Source organism: Falco biarmicus, chromosome 3 (genome assembly GCF_023638135.1).
Source record: "Falco biarmicus isolate bFalBia1 chromosome 3, bFalBia1.pri, whole genome shotgun sequence".
NCBI classification, from domain to species: domain Eukaryota; kingdom Metazoa; phylum Chordata; class Aves; order Falconiformes; family Falconidae; genus Falco; species Falco biarmicus.
Window position 1 is genome coordinate 4,122,053 of NC_079290.1, and position 27,629 is coordinate 4,149,681.

The following is a 27,629-nucleotide window of genomic DNA, read 5'->3' on the forward strand; positions in this document are numbered from 1 at the left end:
TGTTACAGCTAACTAAAGCACTGCACACTTCTAAGAACTCCAAGAAATGGTCATGTCTGCAACCCTGAGTCATGACAGGGACTCTGTGCGTGTGCTGACTTCATTTACATCTTGGTTGAGGACCATAATGCAAAACTGAGGTCGAATCATACTGCAAAACACATCAGTCCCTTTGGAGCATGCTACTTGGAAAGTGTCTTGAAGTCAATGTTGCACCGTAATCTATCCCTTTTGTTACAAGACAGTAGTGCAGAATATTTAAAAAGTACCTGAGGAACCAAATTTTCAGGCGATATAAACTGGTGCAGCATCATATCTTGAAACCTCACCAGTATAAGAGTAGAGGGACCAGGCAAGCAGACAGTGAATTTCATCTGTTCTACACAGGTCTGCTAAAAAGGAATCCCAAATCTGCCTCTAGCTATGTCTGATTTTTCTGGCCTTAGCATGCCAGTAAACCTTCCTCACAAATAAGGATTGCCTTTGTTACCCAACCTGCCAAATACAGTCACCTTGCACTGCAGGGACATTTGTAGGAGACAATTAGCTGGCATGACCCAAAGGTGTGCTGCAGAAAATGCTCAGTGTTAAACAACTTGATGCTCACACTGCTGCTCTGGCTGTTTGGTTTGATCACATACCTGTACAGTCTTACACTCCTGCTCACAGGAGGTGCAGAAGCAATGAGTGTGTCTTAGAATAAAATCATAGAATAGTTTAGAATCATAGAATCATCTAGGTTGAAAAAAACCCTTAAGATTAGGTCCAACCGTTAATCGGCGTTGCCAAGTCCACCACTAAACCATGTCCATAAATGCCACATCTACACATCTTTTAAATACCTCCAGGGATGGTGACTCCACCACTTCCCTGGGGAGCCAGAAGAAATTTTTCAGTGGAGAAATTTTTCCTAATATCCAGCCAGCAAGTCAAGTCTTACAACAAGCCAGGGCAGGAGCCACAAATGATACTGAGGCATCATGTCCTCAACACCAGGCTATGCTGCTGGAGAGCAGCATTCAGGGCTCATTACAACTCTGAGCTGTGCCTTCAGAGCATGCCCTCACCTCAAAGCCAGTCATTCAAAGCTAGGCTCAAACAGATATTTGACATTACTGTTCTTGGCATTTTAACTTCTAAGCCTGTCTAGAGAGATACTTGCTTTCTGCAGCCAAATTTATGTAAGATGGTAATCAATGCCTGGATTTATGTTTGTACTTTGTCAAGAACTGCATTAATGGTGAATCAGTAGTATCTGCTAATCCGTTCTCTCTCCCACATGTAGGTTATCCATGTAGATCCACCAAGGCCAGGACTTTGATTCATCTCACATTCAGTCAGTGAATAATGGCCTTTATTTAAAATATATATATATCTCTCTACCTAAGATGCCTGGTGCCTAATAAAGACCCTTAGGAGAAGTAGTCTAACTAGCTAGGCACAAAAAAGTCTAGGGAAACATTCAAAGACAGTATGGATCAAATGACATCTCTAATCAAATGATCATTAGCAGGAGCATTTTGTGCCCTGTTGCAGAACCTGAGGGATCGCTGTCCTTCACCCAGCTAACGTGCTCTGTTAATCTTATTGAAGAAACAATGTTTCATAGCAGGCTTTAAAACCAGGACAATTCAAAACTTGTCAACTCCTAAGTAAAGCACAGCACAGTTAGTGGCTAAAGCGATAAGGTGGTATTTTCTAAAGACTGAAAAAGTACAAGAAAGCAAGTAAATGCCCTTTTTCACTGTGGGATTAACACAAGACTGTGTGCCCCATCTTCCCAAGGAGAAGATTCATAGAAGTCACATACAGCTCAATTTAATGTCATGCAATTCAATGTCAAGTCTGTGGAGAACCACCTACCAAGGTATATATCCCTTCCCTGTGCTGTCCTCTCTCCATAACCCTCCCATGCTCACAAGTAGCACTTGCACACCCAGTCTTCTAACAGCACCGGTGCTGACTCAACTGCAAAAAGCATTACAGGCAACCCCCATGATCTCCTCAATGGATTCAACTATGACCAAGTCTCTGTAAGTAGTTTAAAAAGTAACCCATCAAACCACAGTACTGAGACTGAAGTGACTGCCTCCACAACAGTTAAGGGTGGAAGTGAGACACCTGTTTAACTGTCGTCTAGTGAGATGTTCTTCATACAAATGGTCTGAAGCAAGGAAAGGCAGGTTCAGAGTATGCATGTAATAATATCAGGCCCACTATAAATTTCACTTTTTATCAGTACTCAAATATTCCAAATGTAACTCTGAGTCAGAGAAAATCCAGTATTCTTTTTTTTTTTTTTTTTAACAAGAGGAAACTATCTAAACTTCTGGCAGAGAATGGTATACTATCTCTCATTTTGTGGGACCTTCTGTTTGAGTACAGACCAAACAGAACCAAAAATAATAAGTAATGCAAGTGTCTTTACATTTATTTGACTTCCAGGACAACAGCATTTCTCTGAACTTTCAACCTGTCCATATTACTAGTGGTTCTACACACTCAGAGTCATATCAAGAATCCTCTTGGCGGCAATGAGCAGATATAAAGACAGGAGAGCAAATGACAAGAAAGAAATTTTCCTAGGGTCCCACAGGGCATTGCATACAACCTGTGGACTCCAAGAGGTACTGAACGTTGCTGGACCATAAAGAAGGAAGAGAGGAAAGGATCTGGGCCTCCAGAATCCTTAAATAAGTAGAAAAGTATATGTAAAGTGGGTCAAAGTACCAAACCTTATTGAACAAAGTTGTGCCCAGCCTCTTGAGACTTACATTAAATAAAAACGGCAACTCACCCTTTGACCTGGTAAACCAGGGACTCCAGGTTTGCCTTCTGGACCAGCCTCTCCCTTTAAAAGAGAAAAGTTTTAGAAAGTTAACTGAGTAGGAAAAGCTAATGAACTGTATAACCATTTCCCAGCTGGCTTATGCTACCATTACTGCATGGCTACCTAGACAACTCCTAGCTGATAATTATGTTGTCCTGTGAGCAGAAGAGAGTAAGAAAACAGGACAGAGAAAAGCGACAACTCCCTGATTAAATACAGGGCACACAAGTATATCTAAATTACATAATTTAAACCAGATTTACCTAAGTAATGCAGTTTCACAACACCATCAATTTTACAAAACCCAATCAACAGTGGAACGCAACAAACAATTCAAAAAGGAGGAAGTAAGAATATTTGCAAATGAGACAGCAGTGACAGTCTGAACAGAGATTTCCTGCAGAGCTGGGTTATAAAATATATTTTATATATATTACATATATAAAAATATAACTAGAATAAGCTACAATTAAGTCAAAAGTGACAATGCTGATATGTCTAAATTGTTGCAAAAATGGTGTCGAAGCAGAAACACGCATACCCAATTCTCATTTTTCACCCACAAAATATTTTAGCCACGACACTGGGGCATAAAGCCAACCCGTTTTAAAGCAACCATTCCCTTACATCCATTAGGACAACTTACAAGTTAACAGTGAGTGTCTCTCTGAGATGCTTGAACGCCCATACAGCTCTTCAGGACATTAGAAACAGAAAGACAATCAGGTTCTTCATGACAACAGCCTTGAGGCAAAGTCTGTCTCTGTGCAATGACTGCCCATGTCCTGGGTGTCACCTCCATGTGCCCAGAGTGGCCATCCACAGCAGGAGGCCTTCTCTCAACAGTGAAGAAAGCAGGAGGACGGGGGCAATCTAAAATCTTAGTGCCTGAATAATATATAAAATTTTGCCTGTATGCCTCATACCAGTCTGAGTATCTGTTTCTGGAAATGGCAAGGAGTGAAAAAAACAACTTACCGGAGGTCCAGGAAATCCAGGTTGGCCTTGTGGTCCTCGTGGCCCCGGCTTTCCCTACAGAAATATTTTTTTTAATGTTAAAATATCTGTATGAAAAATAACATTAGTCATGTTGGACATCTTTACAGGACCTATACAACCCCTTTCCTCATAGGTCCTGAAGAACCAGTGCAGAGACCAGCTGGTTTTCTCTTTAATCCTTTGGTTACTTGAATAATCAGCACTCATTAGACTGCACACAGACGGATCCACCCACGCTCAGCAGGCATTTATCTGTAACTAGCTCTTTATTTTTCAAAGGTAGTAACTCATCCGAAGACATTGGGCTATCACAGATTTTCCAACAAAACACTGTGGGTTGGAGTTCAGTGGTGGAGAAAAGCAATTCTTGCAAAAATGGCTTCCACAGGCATTTCCCTCAAGCCAGCACAGCTGCAAAGGGCTGTAAAGTATCACTTATATGATGCATATCATTATGTGAAATAAGAGTTACATACGAATTATATGCCTACCAACACAAAATCAAAATTAAAATATATTTTATTTATATGTAGGACTAACAGACTGAAGCAACAGGTGTCTATCCTATTTGAGTGCCCAGGTTCAGTGACAAACTCAGCATTAGTTCAAGTTTCATATTAACACTTCTCTGGACGTAAAGAAACGTATAGCTGACACCTCAGTTTATACTTCTCATTCATGTTAGATTCACTGAATCTGAAAAGGACATTGCCCTTTTTCCTTTCTTATTAATTTTATCCACTGTAAATAAGAAAACTTAATTCTTGATGGCCTGACAATGGTTCTATCCACTTTAATTTAATGTATTATTTTAAAGCAAAATCTAACCTATCAGGCAACAGAGCTACGTGAAGTATCCTTGCAACAGAAGAATAGATATTGAATCTCTCTTACTTGCTCTCCTTTTAGGCCTTCAGTAGGCACCTGCAATAAAAATGTAGAGTCATAAAGGATAAGAAGAGGAAAGACAGCGCAGAAGGTGCCAGAGGTATGACAGTTCCCCACAGTGTATTTCTCTCCCCTCGCCGTTCCCTCAAGATGCACACTAACTGCTACAGCTCCTCAAATCCTTTTGCAGGCTGGGGGATAGTTTCTATTTAAACAGCTCAGCTTGCCACAAGGTTTGCTCACCCAGTTACCTATGAAGCGATTTGTGTGGCTGTATAAAGAGTAAGAACTTAATTCATTATCTCGTTGGTATAAATAAGTTAGTAAATTGCCCAGCTCATGTCTTACTTTAAATTACAAAGATCTATTGGATGCAGAAGGCATCATATAAATAGCAGGCTGACTTTGGATATGGTGCGTGTTCAACCAGTTCTCCACCCACCTCCTGGAACTTTAAGCTCATTTTCAGGTTTTATGTGTGTCTTTCAAAATCTCTTGGCAACTACTGCCATGTCACTAATTTCACATTTAAACAGGACAGTAAAAATCTCTTACCCAAACAGGTTTATTTCAGAGCTCTCTCGTTCTCCCTCCTTTGCTTTCTACTACATTCTGAGCAAGGAAATTGCCTGTTGCCTTTCTCATGATTACCAGGCAGCTTTCATTCTTGCCTTTAGCACCCAGTCCTTCTTTGGCACAGGGCTACAGTTAACGTCATGGTATTACCAGCCCTTTAATGCTTTCTACCAATAGTCCGAGAGTGCTGTTTCCTAATTTTAATCCTACTTTTTGGAAAGTAAAAGGGATACTCCCCAACTGTTTTGTTACCAGCCCCTGCAGACCTGGGTTCTAGACCTCTCCTTTGCATACACTGTAGTAAATCTTCTTTCTCCATTCACTTGGAAATGATCTCTTTATACAGACAATACTAACCTCTGGACATCTTTACATCTCTGCTAGTGATTTCTCTGGCATTGCTGAAGGCAGAGAGATGCACAAAGGCATGTAAATCTAGTGCCACAGGAAAGACCAATGCCCCTTTCCTATTTTCTCAGTTTTCTTTTTTATCACTGCTTTCCTGATTTCAGCACAACAGGTCTTACTTGTCTCATATTCCACCAGGACGTTTTCTGATAAAAGTCGAGGGAAGCTCATCCCCTTTCATCAGAAATTCATTTTTTTTGTCTCCCATCCCAACTTTCACATCCAGCCCATGACAAAGGCACTCATTAATTCAACTAAATTCTGAAATATCATTTGCTTTTATAACTTTTACAGGCTCTATTTTCCAAAGGCCACTAGGAATCAGCTCGGCAACTGTCCTGGAAACCACACATTCTTGTCACAGTATTGCTCCCTCTGATGCATGTGAGGCAATGTTTTCATTGCCTCTTCAAGTCCTGATCTTCACATTTCAAAATTTCCCAAAATTGTGGCAGTTGGAACCCATCACTTGCCTTCTTAAAAAATCTTCACTGTCTTAAACTTCACTTTTTTTTGAAAAGACATTTAAGAACATCTCTCAATCAAGTCCTCCCACCTCCAGCTTCCACCTTCTCTTCTCATATGCAATAATGCCTACAGAGTTTGAGAAATCTAAAAAAGAAATCTTACTAAAGAGCCAGGCAGTCCTGGAAGCCCTGGTTCACCCTGCAGGGAAACATGAAAGAAATAAAAAAAAAAAAACAACACAGAATATAGCACAATACATAACATAAACCAAAATCAAACCTCTGAGTACATTTTCCAACTACTGTAGTACATTCTTATTTTCAATACCATGCTGTAATTAATAGATATGAACATGCAATCCCAATTAACTCTGTTTTCTCTGTCCTGCAGATGAATACATGTAGGAACTGGTTGTGTTCTCTTTTACTGTGTTGTTATACATTGATTTTAATGACATTTAGTGACTTAAAATGAATGATGCACTGGATGCATCATAAGATTAAATCTGAGCTTCAAAAATCTTGTAATTGGTGTATGCATACCACACAAATAAACCTGATTTATTCTTAGATCCCTAACAGAGTCTGCAGGATGGAATTAAGGGGCCAAAATGTTTTTGTTTGTTAATGAGCAAAAAATCTTCACAAATAGAAAATATGTGAGAAATGGTACAGTTTTGCCAAAGTCATTTTATAGAGAAGAATCATGTTATGAAAGTTTGCAGGACACTGAGATGCTACATCCTCTTTACATGATTTTTTGCCATCTAGGCTATCAGTTTGTTCCAGCCCATTTTTCTCCAGCAGTGTCCATCATTATTATGTTTTAAGACTAAGCACCCAGAAGGTATATCCTTTGCTTTATATACAGACATGCAAAAATTATTATATAGCTTCCTTTCATACTCTATTTGTTCATTACTTATGTAGGTCTCTGAACGACCCAGCATATCATTCATACTCTTCCTCTTAAGACATGTTTAATTGCTATTTGTTATTTATTCTAAAGAGAGACCATACTATGCCAGAAGGACTGAAGAGACACACATCAGCTGCATTGAAAATAATGGAGAAAGGAGCTCAACATCTTCTGGAACCCCTAAATTCAGCCATTTCAAGAGATACGGATGAAGTGTTATGAACTCAAGACTGCTCTCTACTCCACACATGCTGAAGCACAAAGAATTTCTTGCTGCTTATCACCTCAGTGGAAGTACACTGCTTGTAGGTACTTCTTAAACCTCACCTATAACTGTTGCAACTGAGTGGGAAAGTAATGGGAGATAGAGATTTACTTCTGATCTCTGCATTCTTGGATAAGGCTCACTGCCTTATCTGGAGGAGAAAAGGAGAAAGAAAATTCAGAACTGGGCATGCCTTTCCACTCATGCCGAAGAACTGGGTAGGAAATACCAAAACCACAGCATCACCTCTACCTGAGAGGGAAACATATGGCTGTCCTGGAAACTCTATCAACTCGGTAAATTAATGAGGTCAAAATTGCTGCTGAGAGCAGTGAATAATTATTTTGCAGGTAAGGGGGTTGGGCTCAGTTGATCGGCACTTTCTAAGTCCATTCTACATCTCCTGGGTCAGAAAACCGGCATTGACACAAACATATTGACATTTCTATTCACCTTTCTTAGGTGAGGAAGATTTCCTCTTCCTCAGTAGAAAACTACTCCCTACTTCCCTCTGTCCCACTACAAGGGTTAAACTAAGAGCAGAGGAGCTATAACTAGACACTTTTACCCATTTCAGACTGAAGCAATATCAGGAAAGTGAAACATTGAAATGCATATAAGCTTCACTTGTACACAAATGATATAAATGTTAGGCCAACAGCCCTGATATTTCTATTGCCAAGGGCCCAAGGAAGAATCAACAAACGTGTGTCCAGATCCCTCCTGTGCATCCCATCCCAACTCACCTTTTCTCCTTTGGTCCCACTGGCACCTGGAGGGCCTGGGCTGCCAGCAGGGCCCTATAAACAGGTAAAACAAAGAGAAAAATCTTTGGTTACATACTGCAGGTCATCAGTTGCTATTCCCTTGAAGTGCAGGAGAAACATAAGGCTGTAGGTTTGGGTATCGGCAGCACATTGCACTGGGGTAGGTGCTAATACAACACACAGCTTGGCTCTGGTGCATGGAGAGGGAGGAGGAATAAGGATGGAGATGCCACAGCAGCCACGATAACAGCAATCCAATTTCAGCTGGTTTAGAAGGATTGCAGTTCAGGGAGTACATCAGTGTCAGACACAAAATATAGGATAAAATTCAGGCGTGAAGATTTGCCCACTGCTAGGTGTCTAGACAGGATAAAGGCAAAAAAAGCTTCAGAAAAACCCAGCTTCTGTAATAGATGTCACTGGGAGGAATTGTTCCTTAGAAGCAGTAAACAATCAGCATCCACTTTCACATCTCTCTGCAATTTCTCACTTCATCTACATTTGCTGCAAGTATAAACCAGGTCTGTAAAGAATGTAATGGGCATAGTGAATATAGTGCATCGTGATTCCAGTGCTGCATCTAGCACCAGAAAACATTTCCGTCTTATAAGGATAGTGATAAACACTAACTAGACAAATAATTCTCAGTATAGGGTAAACTGTGGCTGAGGAACAGAGCAGAGTGACAATTCATCATCCAAACCACCACGAAGAAGCAGAAGAACATTTGGTGCAAAAATGTCTATCACCTTACAGAAAGAAAGATACAGATTTAACAAAGATTAAGACTGCTAATGACACAACACCTTGCCATCTAAATACAAAAAGAGTGCCTAATATGAAAACAAAAAAAAATTCCCAACAAAATCAAATTGAAACTCTAGCTGCTAAAAGAGTGAGAGCAAGGCCCTTGGGCAGCACGTGGCTGCCATGCTTGTAAAGCATGTTCAGGTCAGACCCCATCAGCCGCTTTGTCTGTGTGAGCTGCGGGATCAACCACCTGAAGTTGAACCACCCTGAGGATTTGAGGTGCAACTCCTCTCTAACTGCAAAAACATGCCTCCAAATTATGTTTTCCAGAGAGGGAAACAGCAAGGGCTAGTGAATAGAATGCAGACGCAGCATCCTAGAGGCTTGAGGCTCAAGGGTGGCAATGATTAGCTGCAGGCATTTGGCAAATCACTTTTTAGCCTCTGCTTCTTACTCTGTCTTTTGGTATTTAGACCAGAAGATCCTTGAGAATAAAGGATGCCTCTCATTAGGTATCATACCCTGAGTAATGAAAACAGTCTTGTGGGATCTACAGATAGTAGCTTCAGAAAAGCATTATCTGTCTAATCAGCAGAAATATACTGACTTTTAGACTATTTTCTGGTTTCATCTTGTCTTAAAAATGTAAACAGTTCCAAGCCTTTCTTATAGAAAACAAACCAAATATATTAAATCCAGTTATCTCCCTTTCATGTTGTGGGAGGGGGAAAAAGAAGTTTATAAAAATCAGGCGTAAACAGCTGAACTTTTATATGTGCTTTCTTATGTCTTTAACGAAAACTAAGACAAACATCTAACCTACCATGTTGAAAAGAATGGCATTTCTTTTAAGTGTATATTGCATTACAATTTAATTCTAAAAGCAATCAAACAAAACAAGAATACTATGCCAACACAGATCCCTAGAATAAGGAGTATGAAAACAGCTGATGCAGTGGGGTCCTTCCATAGCTCAGTACCACCCAGGATAAGCCCCAGTTTTACAGTCAATTTGCACTTGTTCCAAAGAAAAGCCTCCATTTGTTAAGTATGTGGCACGTACCTGTTTCCCCTCCACACCTGGCTTTCCAGGGAACCCATCTAGGCCTCGTTCTCCCTGGAAAAAGAAGAGAAAGAACCACTATAACTCAAATCCATGGTGTTTACACCACCATTCCGCAAGAGATGGCTGTGTTAGCTGCTCCAAGAGTAAGGAGAGAAATTCAAGCCAGACTAACAAAGAAAATGGCTGAAGTCCCCACATCTGTACTGTGAAAAGCCGCTGTGACCAGAAGAAGTTGTGTGCTAGCTTTCCACATCGGCACCCTTCCTCTGCCTGCTGAGGTGGGTTCATGCAAACTGGACAAAGTACACCAGGAGAACACCAGCTCTTACAAAAAATAATGAAGCCACAATGCAGCAATAGTTCATTTTTACTCAGTTAAGAAAAACCTTTCATTTTTCACCTTTGCTTTCTGTAACCTAGGGGAACAATTAATCTATTCCAGTATGTCTTCAGAGCTGGACAGTCCACAAAGTCCACAGGCAATCTATTCCACTACTATATTTTTAATACCTGAAGATATGGTTGTTTGGTTTTTTTTCTCCTGTACCTAAACCTGTTTTATTCTTGTACAGTTTCAGACCAGTATGCCTTTCCGTAACTCCCGACAGAGAACAGACTGTTCTCTTCATCTTTACAACGGCCTTTTATGTATTTGAAGACTTACAAAACTCCCCCCCCTTCTCTAGACTAAACAACCTCAATACTCTTCATGGGCATGTCTTTCAGACCTCTGATCATTTTTGTTGCTCCCATTTGTGCACTGTCCAATTGTCCCATGTCTCCACTGTAGCTACATGCCCAAAACTGGATGCAGCTGAGGCTAACTTGGAGTAGAAAGATTATTTCACATTTTAGAGAGTCTTCTTTTGTTTAAAGCCCAGAATAATGTTTACTTCACCCCAAACTCTCTTCTGCAGGACAGCTCCTTAATCAGATGTTCCCAACCTGTGTATTAAGCATCCTGCAGCTGCCCTTTCACAACATCACCCTCTGCTTTGGGAGATTGTGGTTTCAAGATCATTCTGAATTCTGACCCTAACCTCCACCGTACTTCCACGTTCAAGCTTAACGTATTTCATATTTTATAATCCAGATCCTCAATAGAAATGATGATCAGATCAATGACATACTCCCGCTGAACTTCACTTCTCTCTTACAAATTGTGGCCCTTATCTATTTCTGCCTCTTTAGTCTAAAACTCTTTGGAACAGAGGCTTTCTCTTGCTCTGTAAAATGAAACACTGATTTTGCTTGGATCCTGCACACACAGCTGAATATAAATCATCAAATATACACACACAGTGCCACTGCTAACATAAATGTGCATGTAAAAGCAAATTCTACAACTACAAACAGAGTAAAATATTAGTTTTACTTCATTTTTTGAAATGAAGTAAATTCTGATTACTATCCCACAGGATCCCTGTTAGACCTCTGTTATTATCTGCAAACCCACACTGATGGCACTGGATTTAATTAGCTCCTTTTGAAAACTACATTGATTCAGCAAGTCAGAAACGGCTTGGGAAATCAATTTATTTATTTTTCCCCTTTAGAAAGACATCTTGCAACATAAATGTTATTTCAAAATTATGTATCTGAGGAATGAAATTAGAGAGCTCTGTACCCTATAGAGTACATCAGACATCCATACGTACTTCCTTTTGGGCGATTGTTTCCACATTAATGGTTTTCTTTGCACTGACTGAACTACCAGTATCCTGAACTTGAGAGACTTTCAATAAGCAACAGTCTGGTAGATTGCTGAAAAAATGTGCAGTGTATTCTCAGAAGAATTTTTAACATCAATACACTGCAGCAATGAGTACTTCACACACGCTATTTTAGCTGCCAAAACAGAAAAGTGTCAATGTTCTTACTGCTAGTAATGGGGGCTGGGAAAGGTGAATTTATTATTTATACAAATATATAGAATAAACCTGTTTGAAAACACTCCAAATAATTGTGGTTTTAGTTGTTTCTTCAGAAAAATCTCTCATTATAAGTATTTTTTTTCTTATTTTTACATTCTTTAAAAAGGGCTATTTAGGAAAAGGTGTTTTGTCAGGATTTTTTTTCCCCCCAGAAGAAAGAACAAACACAATAAAAATCTGATTCTAAAATTTTCACTTTAAGACCCCAATTTCTTTCTCCTGTGCTCTACTGTTTTTTCTGCTTTTAACCACTGGAACAAAATAGTGAAGAGTCATAAGCAACTTGGGGAAACGTCAATTCCACAGAAACTTTAGTGCTGTTTTCTGACCCCTACCAGTTAGAAAGTGTAATGATTTGTTGGAAAAATGATTCCCTACAAGTCTGCAGAGCCCTGAGAAAGACTGAAAGAGAGCAAACCCACTGCACAAGGAACCTGGCAGCAGCAGCTGCCTCCTTACATGAGCTCTTCTCCAATACAGCAGACAAGGATTTACAGGATGGACATAGGCATACGCAGCAAAAGCAATGCCCCGTGTCGTGCTGAACTGCTGTACATGCCTAAATTAACATGCCAAGTATCACATACATATATGGCTGATGTTGGCAGGTAAGTGCATCATGCATATCTCTGCAAAGTCTGTCCCAGCGTCTATGGTGAGCACAGCGGATACAAAAGGACATGACAGATCACTCATATTGTGCAGTGGCTTTCCTAAAGCGCACGTGTAACCAATACTACTACTGGATTTGGAAAAATCCCCCTAAAACCTCAATAGTTACATCTGAGGTCCCAGGATATAAGAATAGAGCAGCAAGATGTATTATGGGATCTTTAGGGTTTTTATGATACTAGGGTACAGGTTCAATAGACCAATACTCAGTGCCTGGGCTAATGCTCTCATCTGATATAATAAACATTTCTCTTCCTAGGCACAAAGAAACACAGGTTGCGTAGGTGTCAGTATTCGAGTTACAGACTGAAGAGCAGACAAGAAAATATTTGGCCCGCCGAATTTACGCCCACTGTTTTCACACTAGTACTGACTGGTAGAAATTAAAGCGATGGCAGTAGGTGCTCTGAGACCATCATTAAGGCCTGGAAAAAAATCAGAGTACAATTGTTGTAGCAGAGATCTGGCTGCTCCAGAAAAAAAAAAGGGGGTGGGTGGGTGGGAGCTCTAATTGTGCATATCCTTTTAACGAAACAAAACCTAATTCATTTCTTCCCCACTTTAATCTTCCTCTAGCTTAGTCAGCTGCCTGCCCACACACAGCTCCAGCTTCTTCTCCCATCACGGTGATGTCAGAAAGATGGATTTTCTTCCAGGAGCCAAATATTCCAGCAGATTAGAGAACCTCACCTCCGGAAAAGCAGCAAAGGCACTGGCTAGACACAGCACACTGAGCCAGGGCTGAGGCAAAAGCACAAGGAAGATAAAAGTATGATCCAGCCTTTTGCTTTAGCTACAATGTTGGGGATAGATAATAAGAAACACGGTCATGGCTACTTCATCACGAACAACAAAATGGACACTGGGAACAGACACCTTAACACATGGTAAAGCAAAACACAGTATCTCACACTAAAGGTCTATTGATCATTTTTCCCAGTAGGCTTGGTGTAAATCACTGGGGTTTCTTCTCCAGAATGAGATGGAAAGTGAGAAATGGGAACAAGACCATGCTAACAACTCCCTCCTCTGCACAAACATGTAGCTGGATATGACTAAAGACGGCTTGAACAGAGGCAAAGCTGCCTGACCAACACTGAGATATTCCTGTCTCAGGACCAGCTTGAGACAAGCAGGCCAGTACATCGCTCAGGGCAGCAAGCCACTCGGAGCTGACGAGAAAGGCCATGCTGCCTGTTTTGCCAACATGACAAAAGGAGTGACTTGGGTCTGACCAAGAGTCTGGTGATGCCCCATCTCCAGCCGCTTGCTGGGGCGCAGGAGTGGGCCAGCACTCGCTTCTCCTGGCAGGGATGGCAAAACACATTTTTGGTGGCATTTCTGGGCAGCCTCGAGCACCGCCTGACAGGTCCGCAGCTGAAGTGTCTGCACATCTGAGGTCTCTCCAAACACAACAAGCAAACTGAAATAACAAAGACTTTGTGTCTGCCCAGTTCTCCTTTTAAATGCTTAGTCCAGGTATAACAGGCATTTGGTCTCTTTCTTGAACTATAAACATGGTTCAAATCCCAGCATGTCCTGCACTCTGTAAAACAGCTACTCCCAGACAGGAGAGAGCAGAAAACCGGGAAGCAGCACCAGCTGGTTGGATTCTTTAACACAGAAACTACCTGGTACTTACTACTACCAAGCTTATGGTGATGGGAGAAGACAGAAACATAGGAAGTTGGATAATCTGAGCAACTGCAGTGCAATGGGAAAATGCTGGATGCAGAAACGGTCAGCAGCGGTCAGTAGTCATTCAAAGCTCTGAGGTGGTGCACAGAATGTGGACACCCCACTAGATCTCCCCAATTGTAGACCTTCACTCCACTCCCTTCCTCTCCCCCCCATCCCTGGCTACACACAGACAAGAAGTCACTTAGCAGACAGCAGAGATCCACAAAGCCCTCCTGCACTCCCATGGCAGGTCGTTCCCAGACAGCACCAGGAGGTACAGCGCAGTGAGGAAACTCCATCATCCATCACCCTGCAGAGCTGCTGGCCTGGCAGACCGCCTCACCTAATGGGCAAAAGCAAAGAGCAGCCCGGCTTTTCCTACCATGCAGCAGGAATACCTTGTCTCCTCGTGTTCCCTTTTCTCCTCTTTCTCCTTGTAGACCCTAAAAAAGAAAAAGATTATAAAGCTCAGTCCAAGTAGAGACATAGTTATGTCCTCTAAGTAGCCACCAAACCACTGTGCACATCTGCATAATCTATTCAAGTGAACCTCAAGGATGTTTTCTGTGTTGCCAACCCTCCAAGCTGGCCACAAGCATGATATAAGCAGACCTACAGAGCAAGGATGACCTGTGGGCCCAAGAACGTCTGTAATATTATGTTGCCTGCAGACACACGACCCTTCTGCCAACAGCAGTGTGGAGGGACAGGCAACACCCCACAGCTGCAGATGGTCTGGAAAACAACCAATGCTCTGCATTTTTCATGTTGCTGGTAAACAACGAGGACTTAGGTAGGGGACAATACTGATGGAAAAACCTATCGCATCAATAAGCAAGAATGCCTGCTCCTGGTGGTTTTGGATGCCGTAGCTAGGCAGACAGCAGGTACCTCTGAGAACTGGCGAATGTTAGATAATCCCTGTCCTGGAGGCCCAAGCACATTTTTTCACTGTGAGTTCAATGCCAGTGTTCATCTGGACTGCATAATTTATCTCCTCCCAGGTACACCAGAAGCATTTGCTGAGGCTTATTTTGATGAAAGACAGAGACACTAACACAGGCAATCGTCTCAATGGGCAGGAATAGATTTCACCTTCTCTTGACATGGCAAATACCCTGTATTTTACCTTTACTGTAGCAACAGAGCAACCAACTAATATCTCCAGGCAGATGAATATGTTCAGTCAGTAGTGATCTCTCTAAAACTACCAAAGCTTAAAATGCTTCTTATTCTAATAATCCATTCACACTTACACATTAATTTACTTTACACTAGTGGAGGCTACCTCCATGCTAATCAGAGTGACATGTCTGGATTTATTTGGCCCTTAGGATTATTTACATAATTAAGATTTTTAGATTTCAGGCCACGGTTGACTGTGAGCAAACTGTACACTCCTGTCCACCTCTAACAATCTGAACTGAGCCTCCACAGCTTCCCATGCTGCAAAGAAGTAACCCTGCTATTTCCAGAAAGCAAATGGCAGGATATTTTAAAATATGACTCCTGTAATGCACTAATGACTACGGGGCTTTCATGTAGACTGTGTAGATGATCATTGCCTTGCTCCTCCCCAGCAGCCCAAGCCAAACTTCAATCTTATGACAGAAAAGGATAGGACCTACAGTAATGGTGCACCACATGAGTGTTCTACTTCTCACACAAAAAGGTGACTCAAAGAGCAGGAAGGAAGTGTTCACATAGCTTTGTCCGTTTATCTCATTAATATTGCAAATCTATCACATGGACAGGTAATGTCACCCCCATGTTTATTTCATCATCTTCAAGCCCAGTACCATTGAACCTTTGACCACACAGGGAAACATGCACCTGAGTGCTCGAGCTCTTTTGAGCACATTGAACCCGTTTGTAGTGAGCTGCAAAGCAAATCCTTGGCTGACACAGGGAAATCTTTCAGCACATGAGGACATCTGTTATGCCACTAAAGAGCAGTGATATACAGTCATAATATTATAGAATGGTTTGGGCTGGAAAGAACCTTTGAAGGCCATCTAGTCCAAACCCCCTGCAATGAGCAGGGACACCTTCCACTAGATCAGGTTGCTCAGAGCCCCGTCCAACCTGACCTTGAATGTCTCAAGGGATGGGACATCTACCACCTCTCTAGGCAATCTGTGCCAGTGTTTCACCACCCTCATCATAAAAAACATCTTCTTTATATGTAGTCTAAATCTACTCTCTTTTAGTTCAAAATCATTACCCCTTATCCTGTTGCAACAGGCCCTACTAAAACGCCCTATCTTCCTCATAAGTCCCCTTTAGGTGCTGGCAGGCTGCAATAAGGTCTCCCTGGAGCCTTCTCTTCTCCAGGCTGAACAACCCCAAGTCTCTCAGCCTGTCTTCACAGGAGAGGTGCTCCATCTCTATGGTTGTTTTGGTGGTCCTTCTCCATGCTCCAACAGGTCCACGTCTTTTCCTGTACTGAGGGTTCCAGAGCTGAATGCAGTACTGCAGGTGGGGTCTCATGAGAGTGGAGTAGAGGGGCAGAACCACCTCCCTCGCCCTGGTGCAGCCCAGGATACAGTTGGCTTTCTGGGCTGCGAGGGCACATTGCTGGCTCATGTCCAGCTTTTCATCCTCTAGTGCCCCCAAGTCCTTCTCTGCAGGGCTGCTCTTAATCCCTTTATCCCCCAGCCTGTACTGATACTGGGGGTTGTCCTGATGCAGTCATGTCCTCAAATCTCAGAAAACCCTATCAGCCTTTAGAACACCCTCTCAAAGGCTGCCTCCATAATTACCAAGGTGAGACCACAAGACAGAAATGTTTACTTGATAGAATCCGATTTACTCTGGTCTTGCTGTCTGTTCATTCAAGGCAGGTTTCCCCCCTGAGCCCAAAGGCTATTCCCTGACAGTTTGGAAAATGTGATTGGAAACTTGCTGAGAAGTAGTATTTTTTCTCATTATGATGAAATTTTCAAGTACCATATAAATGGTGCATCAACACAAACCAAAGAAATTGCATTACAGTGGAAGCATCACAAAATCACCAGCTGTTATCTCCGTAATCAAGACATTTCTGCCGTCATCTCTCTACTGGCTACAGGTCTGTTCTCATTTAAAGAAGTCAGAAGAAACTCAATGAAGTCGAGAAAATGTCACCATTTGAACACTACAAGTAAGAGGTCAGACATGCCCTTCAATGCTTAATAATAATAATAGTAATAATAACAACAACAACAATAATAATAAAAACCCCACATAGCTGGGCAGAGCACACTGAAAAAATAGAGAAAGTTTCTAGAGTGTTAAAAATTTAACAAGAGCCACGACTTACCGGTGCACCTACGTAGCCTTTAATTCCTGGAGGACCCTGTTTTCCCTCAGCTCCCTGGGAAGGAATTGAGATACAGTAAAACACCAGAAACCGTTTCACATAAAAGATCAAGAATAATATCAGTTATTCAGAAATATAAGTTGCACTCCTGGGCTTACGGTGGGCTGTTGAGGCTTCTCAACTGTCTTAGCACTAATTCAGGGAGCAGTGTCTGATTTTTCAGCTACCTACCCAAAGTGATACCTCAATGTCCTTTTCTCCCCCCCAGCACTCAGACTTTAGCAAGTTTTATCCTCTTGCCTTCAGTCTTGCCCTAGGAAGGCAAACTGTCCCATGCAAGTCCCTCTACAGGTTAAGCAACAGGTTAAGAAGTTTAAGCAACGTCAGTTGTTGCCTGCCTGTTGTGGGCAGGGTGATTGAGCTCCGTCAGCTCCTGAACAGAGCATTGGTGGAACAAAGCACAGACATACATTGCTGCAAAAGCTGCAGCAAAGGCCGTATCCCAGCATAAACAAACCACAGACTTCAAAACGTTATTTTGAAAAGTCAGTTGAAAGAATCAGATCAGAATTATATTCTCCAATGTTTATTTTCAGCATCAATGGGAGAAATGCAAGAGGATCAGGTACATTTCAGCAGTCCTTCACATGACTCTCTCCCTGGGAAAGGTAAAGTGAAACAGAAAGCACTCTCACTGTGTGCTTTTGTACGTCCTACACTGCCTGCAAAAGGTCTGGATCCTCAGCTGAACAGGCTCAGCCCTCAGAGCCATGCTATGGAGACAGCCTGGGCCTGACAAGTTGACCATGAGAACTGGTTTGGCATCTTAGATCACCTATTTAACTGATTATTTTCTTACTTATCTCACTTCCCTCTCCCCGCCTCCATCTGGTTAACTCATGTATTGGGTGGCTGTAGCGGATAAGGTTTCAAAACAGATCAAGACTTATTTTAAAATAATTTCTACACTTCATATTAATAGATGTTTCCTACTAAAAAAATAAAATCAAAGATACAAGTTGTGTTTGCAATGAATTATTAGCAGAACTGAGGGGGTTTTGTACCAGTGCAAGCACCCAGGAGGCTGGTCATGTCACACCAATGTTTACACTTGCCTTAGCACAAATGGCAATCTCATTTGGAGCAGTCGTTAAGCACAGACCTGGCAGGACTGTGCTTAGCCAGTGTTGCACCACTGCTGTAAGGAATGAATTGCCAAAACTGCCCCCTCCTTCTTCCAGAGAGGACTGGACTTGGTAAAGCAGATGAAGCTGTGTCCTGAGGGTTGTGAGCAGTTCATCAGCCCAGCTGTAAAGTGGCTGAACCTGTGTTCAGTATGGAGGCAAACCACATGGCAAACTCAGGCAGGGAGATTCACAGACTGGTTAACAAGAGCTGGGTTTAAGCACGAGCAAAGGTGGCTCTGGGATCTCTACAACATCAGGTACGTGAGGACCTCTGCAAGGTCAGGAAGCGCTTCAGCTCCTCTAATGGCAGAGGGAAAGCATCAGGCATGCACTTAAATCTCTCCCTTCAGCCTGCAGAAAAATACTGCTATCAAAGTCTAGGCAAAACCCTTTACAGAAATAGAGGCCTGCTCCGTGTTGTCCAAATTATCAGTCCAACTCAGTACTGTTACATAAAGTGTGGTTCTAACACTCAGCAAAAGTTATGGATAGAGAAACTGAGTTTGTCTGGATGAGACTTGCTGATCCCACTCAAGGCCTGTGCTGAGATCATGTCTGGTAAACCAGAGAAGTGTGAGACCTTCAACAGCCGAAGCAAACAAGAAAAAGGAAATTTGTCAAAATAAAACTCTTACCTAATACTTTATATTTCAAAGGCTTGATTCCCTCCCCCCCCCCCCCCCCCCTCTCTGTTTTTTCTATCAAGTGCAGATAACTGTCAGTTCAGATGGGAACGCTATAGCTATGTCAGTGCCATGGCAATGACAGCCACAAAAAATCTTTTTAACATTTTATTAAAGATACAGGGGGAAAAAAAAGAAAAGGTTGAACAGCTGCTGCAGGATATTACAGGCTAAAGGGCCTGGGCTCAAAAATTCAAGCTTTGTTTCACTGCTACAATATTATGACCCCAGTGAGGGACCTGAGCTATAGCCTTTTTTCTCTGGACCCACTTACTCCATTTAATCTTCCAAATCCCACATCTCTGTGGGACCTTTCTCCACTAACCAGGGGATATTTCTTGGTGTCTCAGACCACTGTGGCACCTTCTAGAAGCTCCAACAGTGATTAGCACAAGGCTGACTTTGAGCGCTCTTCTTTGCTTCCACCAGCTAATACCCAGCAAGATCGTACGGTCTTCTTGGTAAGTAATGAAGTTTACCCACCAAGTTTGATGAAAAGGAAAAAAAAAAAAAACAACCACCAAAACCCCCACAAATTTTTACAATGAAGACACTGAACTAGGAACACCCTCCCCTGGAGACTTCACCGAGCAGCAAAAGCAGTAAAACCAGAGATGACATACTGAGGCCATATCATTCTTGCACCCATACATGTACACTAACGGGCTTATCGTCCATTATGCCACATCTGTGGATTGAAGTCCTATTACCAGAAATATGCAGGACCCTTATCTGTGTTACTGGAAGCTTCACACAATCAATGAGGTCTATAAAAGCTGTGAGACACCACCTTAAAAGAAAGTGCTGACAACTCCCACTGAGGCAAAAGACTGAAAATCATTTAAGTTAGAAAAGACCTTTAAGATTATCAAGTCCAACCCACTGTCAAGTCCACCACTAAACAATGTCCCTAGGTGCCACATCTACACATCTTTTAAACACCTCCAGGGTTTGTGACAACCACTTCTCTGGGCAGCCTTTTCCAATGCCTGACAACCCTTTTGGTGAAGCAATTTTTCCTAATATCCAATTTAAACCTCCCCTGGTGCAACATCAGGCCGTTTCCTCCTATCCTATCACCTGGGAGAAGAGACCAACTGTGGCACTGTGCTCCACCCCACCCCCCTCCATCCTGACCATTGTTTCCACAGCAATGCCCAAGTGATAACTGCCAGTGGCTGGTCGTGATGGCTGTTTCTGACTCAGTGCACTCGGGGGAGACAGATAACAACATGACAGCCAAGGGTTAATTTGAGCAATGAACCCACTTACCAGTGCTGGTCAAGGTCAGACTCAATCTGTCTGAAAGAAACTAATTTCTGTAGTCAGTATGCAAATATGAGTGTTATCTTATTCCATAAATAGCGGACAGCCCCAGAGCCCATTGGGCTCTCCTGCAGGGCAGTGGGCTGCACACCAGAACCTCCCCTTGAGCAGGGCCACCGCGCAAGGTTAGTGCTCAAGGGTGAGAGATTCCTTGCAGCAATAGATTCTCAGAAAGCAATTTGATAGCATGTTAAACTTTGAAAACTTTGCTAAGTACTATCAAGGATCAATTGTGCACATATAATCATTTAGACATAAATTGGTGACCAAGTCTGAGACTAAGTCTGATTCCAGCCATGCCTAAATTCCCCCCTGAGAAAGAGTTCAGAAGGCAAGTGGGTCCTTTCTGAACCTCATGACTCAACAGGAGGGTCTCCCTGACAGTTTTGTCTGACCCTGTCCTCTGTGCAGTAAGCAGGTGTACCTTGCCATTGAATCTTTAACCACTGTCGCATTTACTATTAAGCTTCATTACATTGCTGCTTTATACCAATAAACATATTGCTGATTCTCTCTTATGAGTGAAGTGGGTCACTCTGTCTTTGGCACTGACCCAACCTGTCTACAGCCTCCTTTCAGGTAGTTGTAGAGAGTGATAACGTGTCTCCCCTGAGCCTCCTCTTCTCCAGGCTAAACATCCCCAGGTCCCTCAGCTGCTTCTCACAAGACTTGTGCTCCAGACCCTTCACCAGCTCTGTTGCCCAGCTCTGGACACGCTCCAGCACCTCAATGTCTGTCTTGCAGTGAGGGGCCCAAAACTGAACACGGCATTCAAGGTGCAGCCTCATCAGTGCCGAGTACAGAGGGACAATCACTGCCCTGGTCCTGCTGGCCACACGGTTTTGGATACAGGCCAGGATGTCACTGGCCTTCTTGGCCACCTGGGCACACTGCTGGCTCATGTTCAGCCAGCTGTCAGCCAGTACCCCCAGGTGCTTCCCAGCCACTCTGCCCCAAGCCTGTAGTGCTGCGTGGGGCTGGTGTGACCCAAGTGCAGGACCCGGCACTGAGCCTTGTTGAACCTCATACAACTGGCCTTGGCCCATCGGTGCAGCCTGTCCAGGTCCCTCTGCAGAGCTTTCCAACCCTCAAGCAGACCAACACTCCTGCCCAACTTGGTGTCACCTGCAATCTTCCTGAGGGTGCACTCAATCCCCTCATCCAGATCATCGATAAAGATATTAAACAGGACTGGCCCCAGTACTGAGCCCTGGGGAACAGCACCTATGACTCGTCACTATTCACCACCAGTCTTTGGGCTCAGCCATCCAACCATTTTTTTTCACCCAGCAAAGAGTAAATCTGTCGAAACCATAAACAGCCAGTTTCTCCAGGAGAATGTTGTGGGAGACAGCGTCAAAGGCTTTAATAAGGTCCAGGTAGACAACATCCACAGCCTTTCCCTCATCCACTAGGTGGGTCATCATGTTGCAGGAGATAAGGTTCATCAAGCAGGACCTGCCTTTCATAAACCCAGTGTGTTGGGTTTTAGGTATTGATCCCTCAGCCAAGCAGATAAACAGGGGGCTGAATTTCCTGGGGTGCACGTACAGCTGCTGAGTGTGCACTGCACTTGCCTGGCTCAACGCAAATGAAGATGGATTGAGGCAGGAAGGACCACATCCCAACTGACCAGAGAAACTGCAAGGTAGCTCTCCAGGGAGCCTGGGGTAGAGCCCAAAGCCACTGTACTGACACTGACAATAAAAATAAGTGATCTGGCAAAAAAACCCCAATCGTTACAGCTGTAATTGGAGATGTGACCTCTCTGCCAGCTCCACCCATCTCTATACACCTTTTTCCACACCAGCTAGGCAGCCGAGCTTTATGCCAAGGATTAAAGGCGTGTGGATTCATATTTTAGATTTTAAACCCCCCACCAGCAAATTCAGGTTTATTTCTTAAAATAGCTCAGGTCAGAATCCTACTTAAGGACACTGCATATATCCAGAGCATCCACTGAGGTAAATAAAAGTCACTGTGAAAGCACACTATCATTTTTATTTAGCCACTGGACCTGAGAGGCTGGGATTAGCCAAGATCACCTCTTCCCTGGGAGTACTTGGCACTGTCTAGTCAGTTGTCTCTAGGTTCAGCCCCACCAGCACCTATCCTGCCCATCCCGTAGCGCTGAAGTTCTGTTCAGCATTGCCTTGTTACTTGGCAGAAGTATATGTGCCTGATAATCTCAGTGGGAAATATGGAACATTTTCAAGAATAAAGTCCTTCCGGAGGTAGATGTAGGTGCCTCAGTTTTGCTTGGTCTGTAAAAGCTTTGCAAAGCAAGGGTGAAGAAATTCATACCACAAGGAGCATTGTATACACTACTGGTTTGTAATTGCACTATGGGAAATATGCAGGACAGAGAGAAAATATGTACTTATTTGCGTGATAGGAGAGATGCAGCTGACAGGCATTTATGGGTGATGAATTCAGTTCATTTCATCCATTCCCAAATCCCACTGAAGGACAAAATAATATCCAGAGTGCCTCCACTCAGCTCAGCCCAACCCTGCTTTGCAGCTGTCATTTATCCCCTGCTGAACATGCTGCCACACAGCTTCCACAACCAACCCCTTCACGTTGCTGAAGGCAATATGCCTCCCGCCGAGAACCGTGGGATGGCTGCCAAGTATTTCCGCTAATCCACAAACAGACCATTAGTTCCGATACCCTCCTGATGAGACTTTAGGAAATGATGAACATTTCCCTCTATGAAAAAAAGACATTGTGGAGAAAGGGCCTCTCTATAGCTGCAGAAGCCAGAAGGACCTATAGAAATTAACTGCTTCGTAGAGTCCTCTCAGACAGAGCCAAGTGACAAGGCTACATGTGGAAAGCTGTTCAGGTACTTTCCAGTACCTGAAATAACTCCTATTTGAGGACAAAGGCATCAGTGAACTCAGTGGGAGGTTTAGACTAGATATGGCTCTTCCAGAAAGATGTGATGCTCAAAGGTCTTTGCTTGTACAGAAACAGAACTGGGTGAAGTAAATCTGGGCAATCAAACTGTTGTACCTACACCACCTTTCGTAGGCTGAGCTGAACTTGCTGTGCAAGATGCTCCTCAAAACATACTTGTCAATCTAGTGCACCATCTTCTTCTTGTGTTATAACAAAACTGATCTGAGGGATGGTGATCCCTTCAGTAACCAGGGAACAAGGCAAGGAGAGCTGAGGTTGTAAAAGGAGGTTAAGGAATTGCTTATGAGAAGGGCTTCAAATTTTAGGCATATTTCTGACACTCAGATGAGTCTCACCAGATCTCCATTCAGAAGCACCTTGTTTGAAGCAAACACAGTGATATAAGCATCAGCTCAAGTTCTGTATCACTCTGCCACTGTCTAATGGTGCAAACCAGAAGCTCCCAAAATAGGCAGAAACATCCAGGGTAGGATCTCCCCATTATTTATTTTTTTTTCTCATAGTCATACAGTAGGGATAATAATTCTCACCTGCATCTTTGTGAGAGATGGGAATGCTTACTGAAGGCATGAAGCAAAGCTTATGTCCCCCAAAACATATTATTTTCATCTTCTTCAGCTATGCTGTTCATTGAACAAAAGGAATTTCTTCTTTTTACGTACTTTGCCTAATTGCTGATACCTTAACAGATGCCTGATGAAAATGAGCATTTTGAGTTTCTTCATTTCACCAGTGAGAATATCAAAAGTCATAAACAAAAAGTAGTCCAAGCAATTCACACATATAAAAAGGCAGTGAAAAAAAATGCCTGCCCATATAAAGAAGAAATGGAAAGCTTACCTTTGGACCTGCTGGCCCAGGCAGTCCAAATGCACCTGGCTGTCCTGGCTCACCCTGCAAGTAACAGCAACATCAGTGGTAAATGCTAAGCCTTTTATATATAAAGGCAAGGATGGCTTGAAACACTCATTATATACAGCCTTAGAAATGGGAGCTCTAGCCATATCTGCAGTCCTGAGTACCATTATCTAGAGATCTAAAAGTTTACGATGTGCTTTCTTTGCAAAAATAAAAGCAGAAAGAGACAAACAGAAAACGGAAGCAGCTCTTCAACTACTCTTCAAACACACCCACCCCAGTAGGAAGAAATGAGTTCCCTAAGTCATGAACAGCTTGCATCGACTACAATCTGCAAATATGGATTCCTTGGAGACGCATTTGTTCTGGAATGGTGACCTTTCAGTGCAATAAACACATCCTATAAGGATTTCTGCAAGTCCAAGCATGTCACTGTCCAAACCCAGACCGTGCCACGTGTGATGTGATGAAATTGCATCAGTTCTGCAAGCTGTACTGGAAAAAATTACTGCAGTTTTTCTGAAGTGGGACAGGTGCAGCACAAAGCAGAAACAGGATGTAAGTAACAGGAAAAAAAATAATAGAGCTTTTCTGCTGCGTATCACTACTTCTGTGTATGCCTGCCCTTCCAAAAAGTCCTTTACCCAACTTCCTCCAGTCACCACCACATGACTGCCACAAAGGGACAGTGAATGAGATGGTAAAAGTCCACCATCAGGATGAAGATAATTCAAAGGGACGGTGATCAAGCAGTGGAAAAGGGGGAAAGCACTAAAATACACCTATATAAGATACTGGAAAATGTGTTTGTGATTTTATGCTTCAACTATAGTACTTTTAAAGACAATATTTGGTACGCTGCATCCTTTTTTGCACTAACCCTGAAACTCTTCCTTTGCTCTTAGCTTTTAGCAGTGCACGAGATGTGTTCAGGTGCCTGCTTCTGTGGCTGCGACATGGATTTCTCTAACCCCCGTCTGTTGGGGAAGCGTAAGACAGCACCCTGCATCCCCTGCCATCTCCGCTAGCCTATGACTCTTTGCCAGACTTAAAACAAATGGCCAGGCTCTGCAGCTGCAGCCATTAACCAGCACAGCCGCAGAAGCGGGTCCCAAACCACAGGCTGCCATGAACGCCCCCTTTCCCGTCTTAATGAATGGTAACAGAGCTGCCCCGGGAGCCCCTCGGGACGGCTAATCCATACACCACCTGCCATCGCTGCAAACGTGCGAGGGAGAGTGCTGAGGCTATTAACCTCCTGCCATTTGTTTCTGCTGCTCCTACAATGCCCATACAAAACCCCAAGACGTGGTCTGTTCAATACAGATTGATTTCCACTGCCTGCCCAGCACTGAAAGGCGAGGATTACATGAAAGGAACAAAAAGTCTTACGGCTTCTCCTTTTGCTCCATCCTTCCCAGGGGGGCCAGGTGAGCCCAGAGATCCCTGTAACAACAACAGAATTATCATCAGCACAATATTAACACCCGTTGCAAGGAGAAGGACATGAGTAACGCATCAAGACAAAAATAAGGAATGAGGAGAATCACTTCAATGCAAACATTTATTATTTACAGTCTTTGGAGGAGCTGCTGCTGACATTAACACACTATGTTATGGCCGATTGATGAGCTGTTAATGAGCAACTAAGCACTCTTGGCCACTTAACTCATTTAAGAATAAATTAATATAAAAGCTTTGCAGCTAATTAGACACATACCATTGAGTCATCTCTAATACCATCTCCCCTCAGCCTCTGTCCACCACTCCATTGTCTCAAAATACTGCTGTTATGTAACTAAATACTGATAATTTTTTAAATATTTTTTTTTTTAACTCCTTGCTCATACAGCACCCGTCCCAAAGTTCAGAAGCTTCTAGATACAGCTATAACGCACATAAGTAATGAGCCTAAAAGCAAACAGAAAAGAAACCTTGAAAACTTCAAGCAGTCCTCAGGAACGACCCTAGCCACTGGGAAGCAAGTCCTAGAGTGGTGAACATGGAAAGCCATAGAAAACAAAGACAGAAATCCAGGCACCACTTTTTAAATTTTCCTATGCACCAAAATGAATGGAACTAAGTATGTTGTGGTTGGCAGCACCACTGCTAACCGGGACTGCAACAAATGGGAAAAGGCAAGTTTTGCTGTGTGCAGCTGGCAATTTAAAGAACAAATGGAGAATGGAAAGATAATAGGCTTGCCGACGTACATGGCAAGGAACTGGCACAGTGTTTTTACTTCTAGGTACTGCAGGAATTTCTTTTTAGATGTATTGCAAAAAAAGGTTTGAAAGAGAAACAGACATGGGCACTGAAAACTGCCACGCTGGGCTGTGATTATACTGAGCTGGTTTGTTGTGTATTATTTGGTGGAGGGTTTGCCTTGCAATCCTGAACATTTGCTAGTTTACAAGAGGTGAAAAAAGTTTAAATCCCTCCTGCAAATGATGTTTAAGGCATTTCAGACTAATGCATCCAAAGTAAATACTTTTTTTTTACATGTATAAATTTTACATGTATAAAATACTCAATTTTTATATATTCATATATTTTATTATATATGTATATATATTTTTATATATTACATATACATATATAAAATGTATATGTATTTACATATGCAAAATACAAAAAGTTGACAGAGCAAGCTCAGTATAGGATAATTCCTTTTTTTTTTTTTCTTTTTTAAGATGACAACACAGTGAGCTAAAGGCCATCTCAGTCCAAAACTTATTATGTTCAGTACAAGGAAGGACATCATCATTTTTGGCCTTCCATGTCTCAAACTGAAGAAACACTGATGTTTCTGGATGTGGAGCCATTAGCACCAAGCTTCTGTTTTGTTTCAGTCTTCTGTTTCAGAATTTTACAAAATTTAAGCAAAATTCATGCCCTTGATATCTCCACACATTTGTCAAATAGTGCTAAGCATCATCAAGAGGTTTAAAGATTTTAAGGGTACACTTTGCTGAAAAATAATGCTTCAGTGTAGTCTCCTTTTCTTAGCACCTTGCTAACATGAAACACGAAAACACAGAGGTAAAACTAAAGACTTAGAAGAGGGTCTGTTTTCATTAACCTTCCGCAATACCTTTATAGACTCAAACTTTTCACAGTATAAGAAG

At 42.5% G+C, this 27,629-nt stretch overlaps 1 protein-coding gene across 1 annotated transcript in view; it reads right to left on the minus strand.

Moving 5' to 3' along the window:
- The window catches only part of COL22A1 (collagen type XXII alpha 1 chain), a 237,326-nt gene that overhangs the window by 84,490 nt on the left and 125,207 nt on the right, over window positions 1-27,629 (minus strand). Inside the window, exons 14-23 of the mRNA XM_056333390.1 lie at window positions 25,894-25,947; window positions 24,484-24,537; window positions 17,523-17,576; window positions 14,620-14,664; window positions 9,933-9,986; window positions 8,099-8,152; window positions 6,332-6,367; window positions 4,724-4,753; window positions 3,809-3,862; window positions 2,798-2,851 (exon numbers count right to left, since the gene is read on the minus strand). Of these exons, the coding sequence (XP_056189365.1) occupies window positions 2,798-2,851; window positions 3,809-3,862; window positions 4,724-4,753; window positions 6,332-6,367; window positions 8,099-8,152; window positions 9,933-9,986; window positions 14,620-14,664; window positions 17,523-17,576; window positions 24,484-24,537; window positions 25,894-25,947 (489 nt within the window). The remainder of the gene's footprint in view (window positions 1-2,797; window positions 2,852-3,808; window positions 3,863-4,723; window positions 4,754-6,331; window positions 6,368-8,098; window positions 8,153-9,932; window positions 9,987-14,619; window positions 14,665-17,522; window positions 17,577-24,483; window positions 24,538-25,893; window positions 25,948-27,629) is intronic.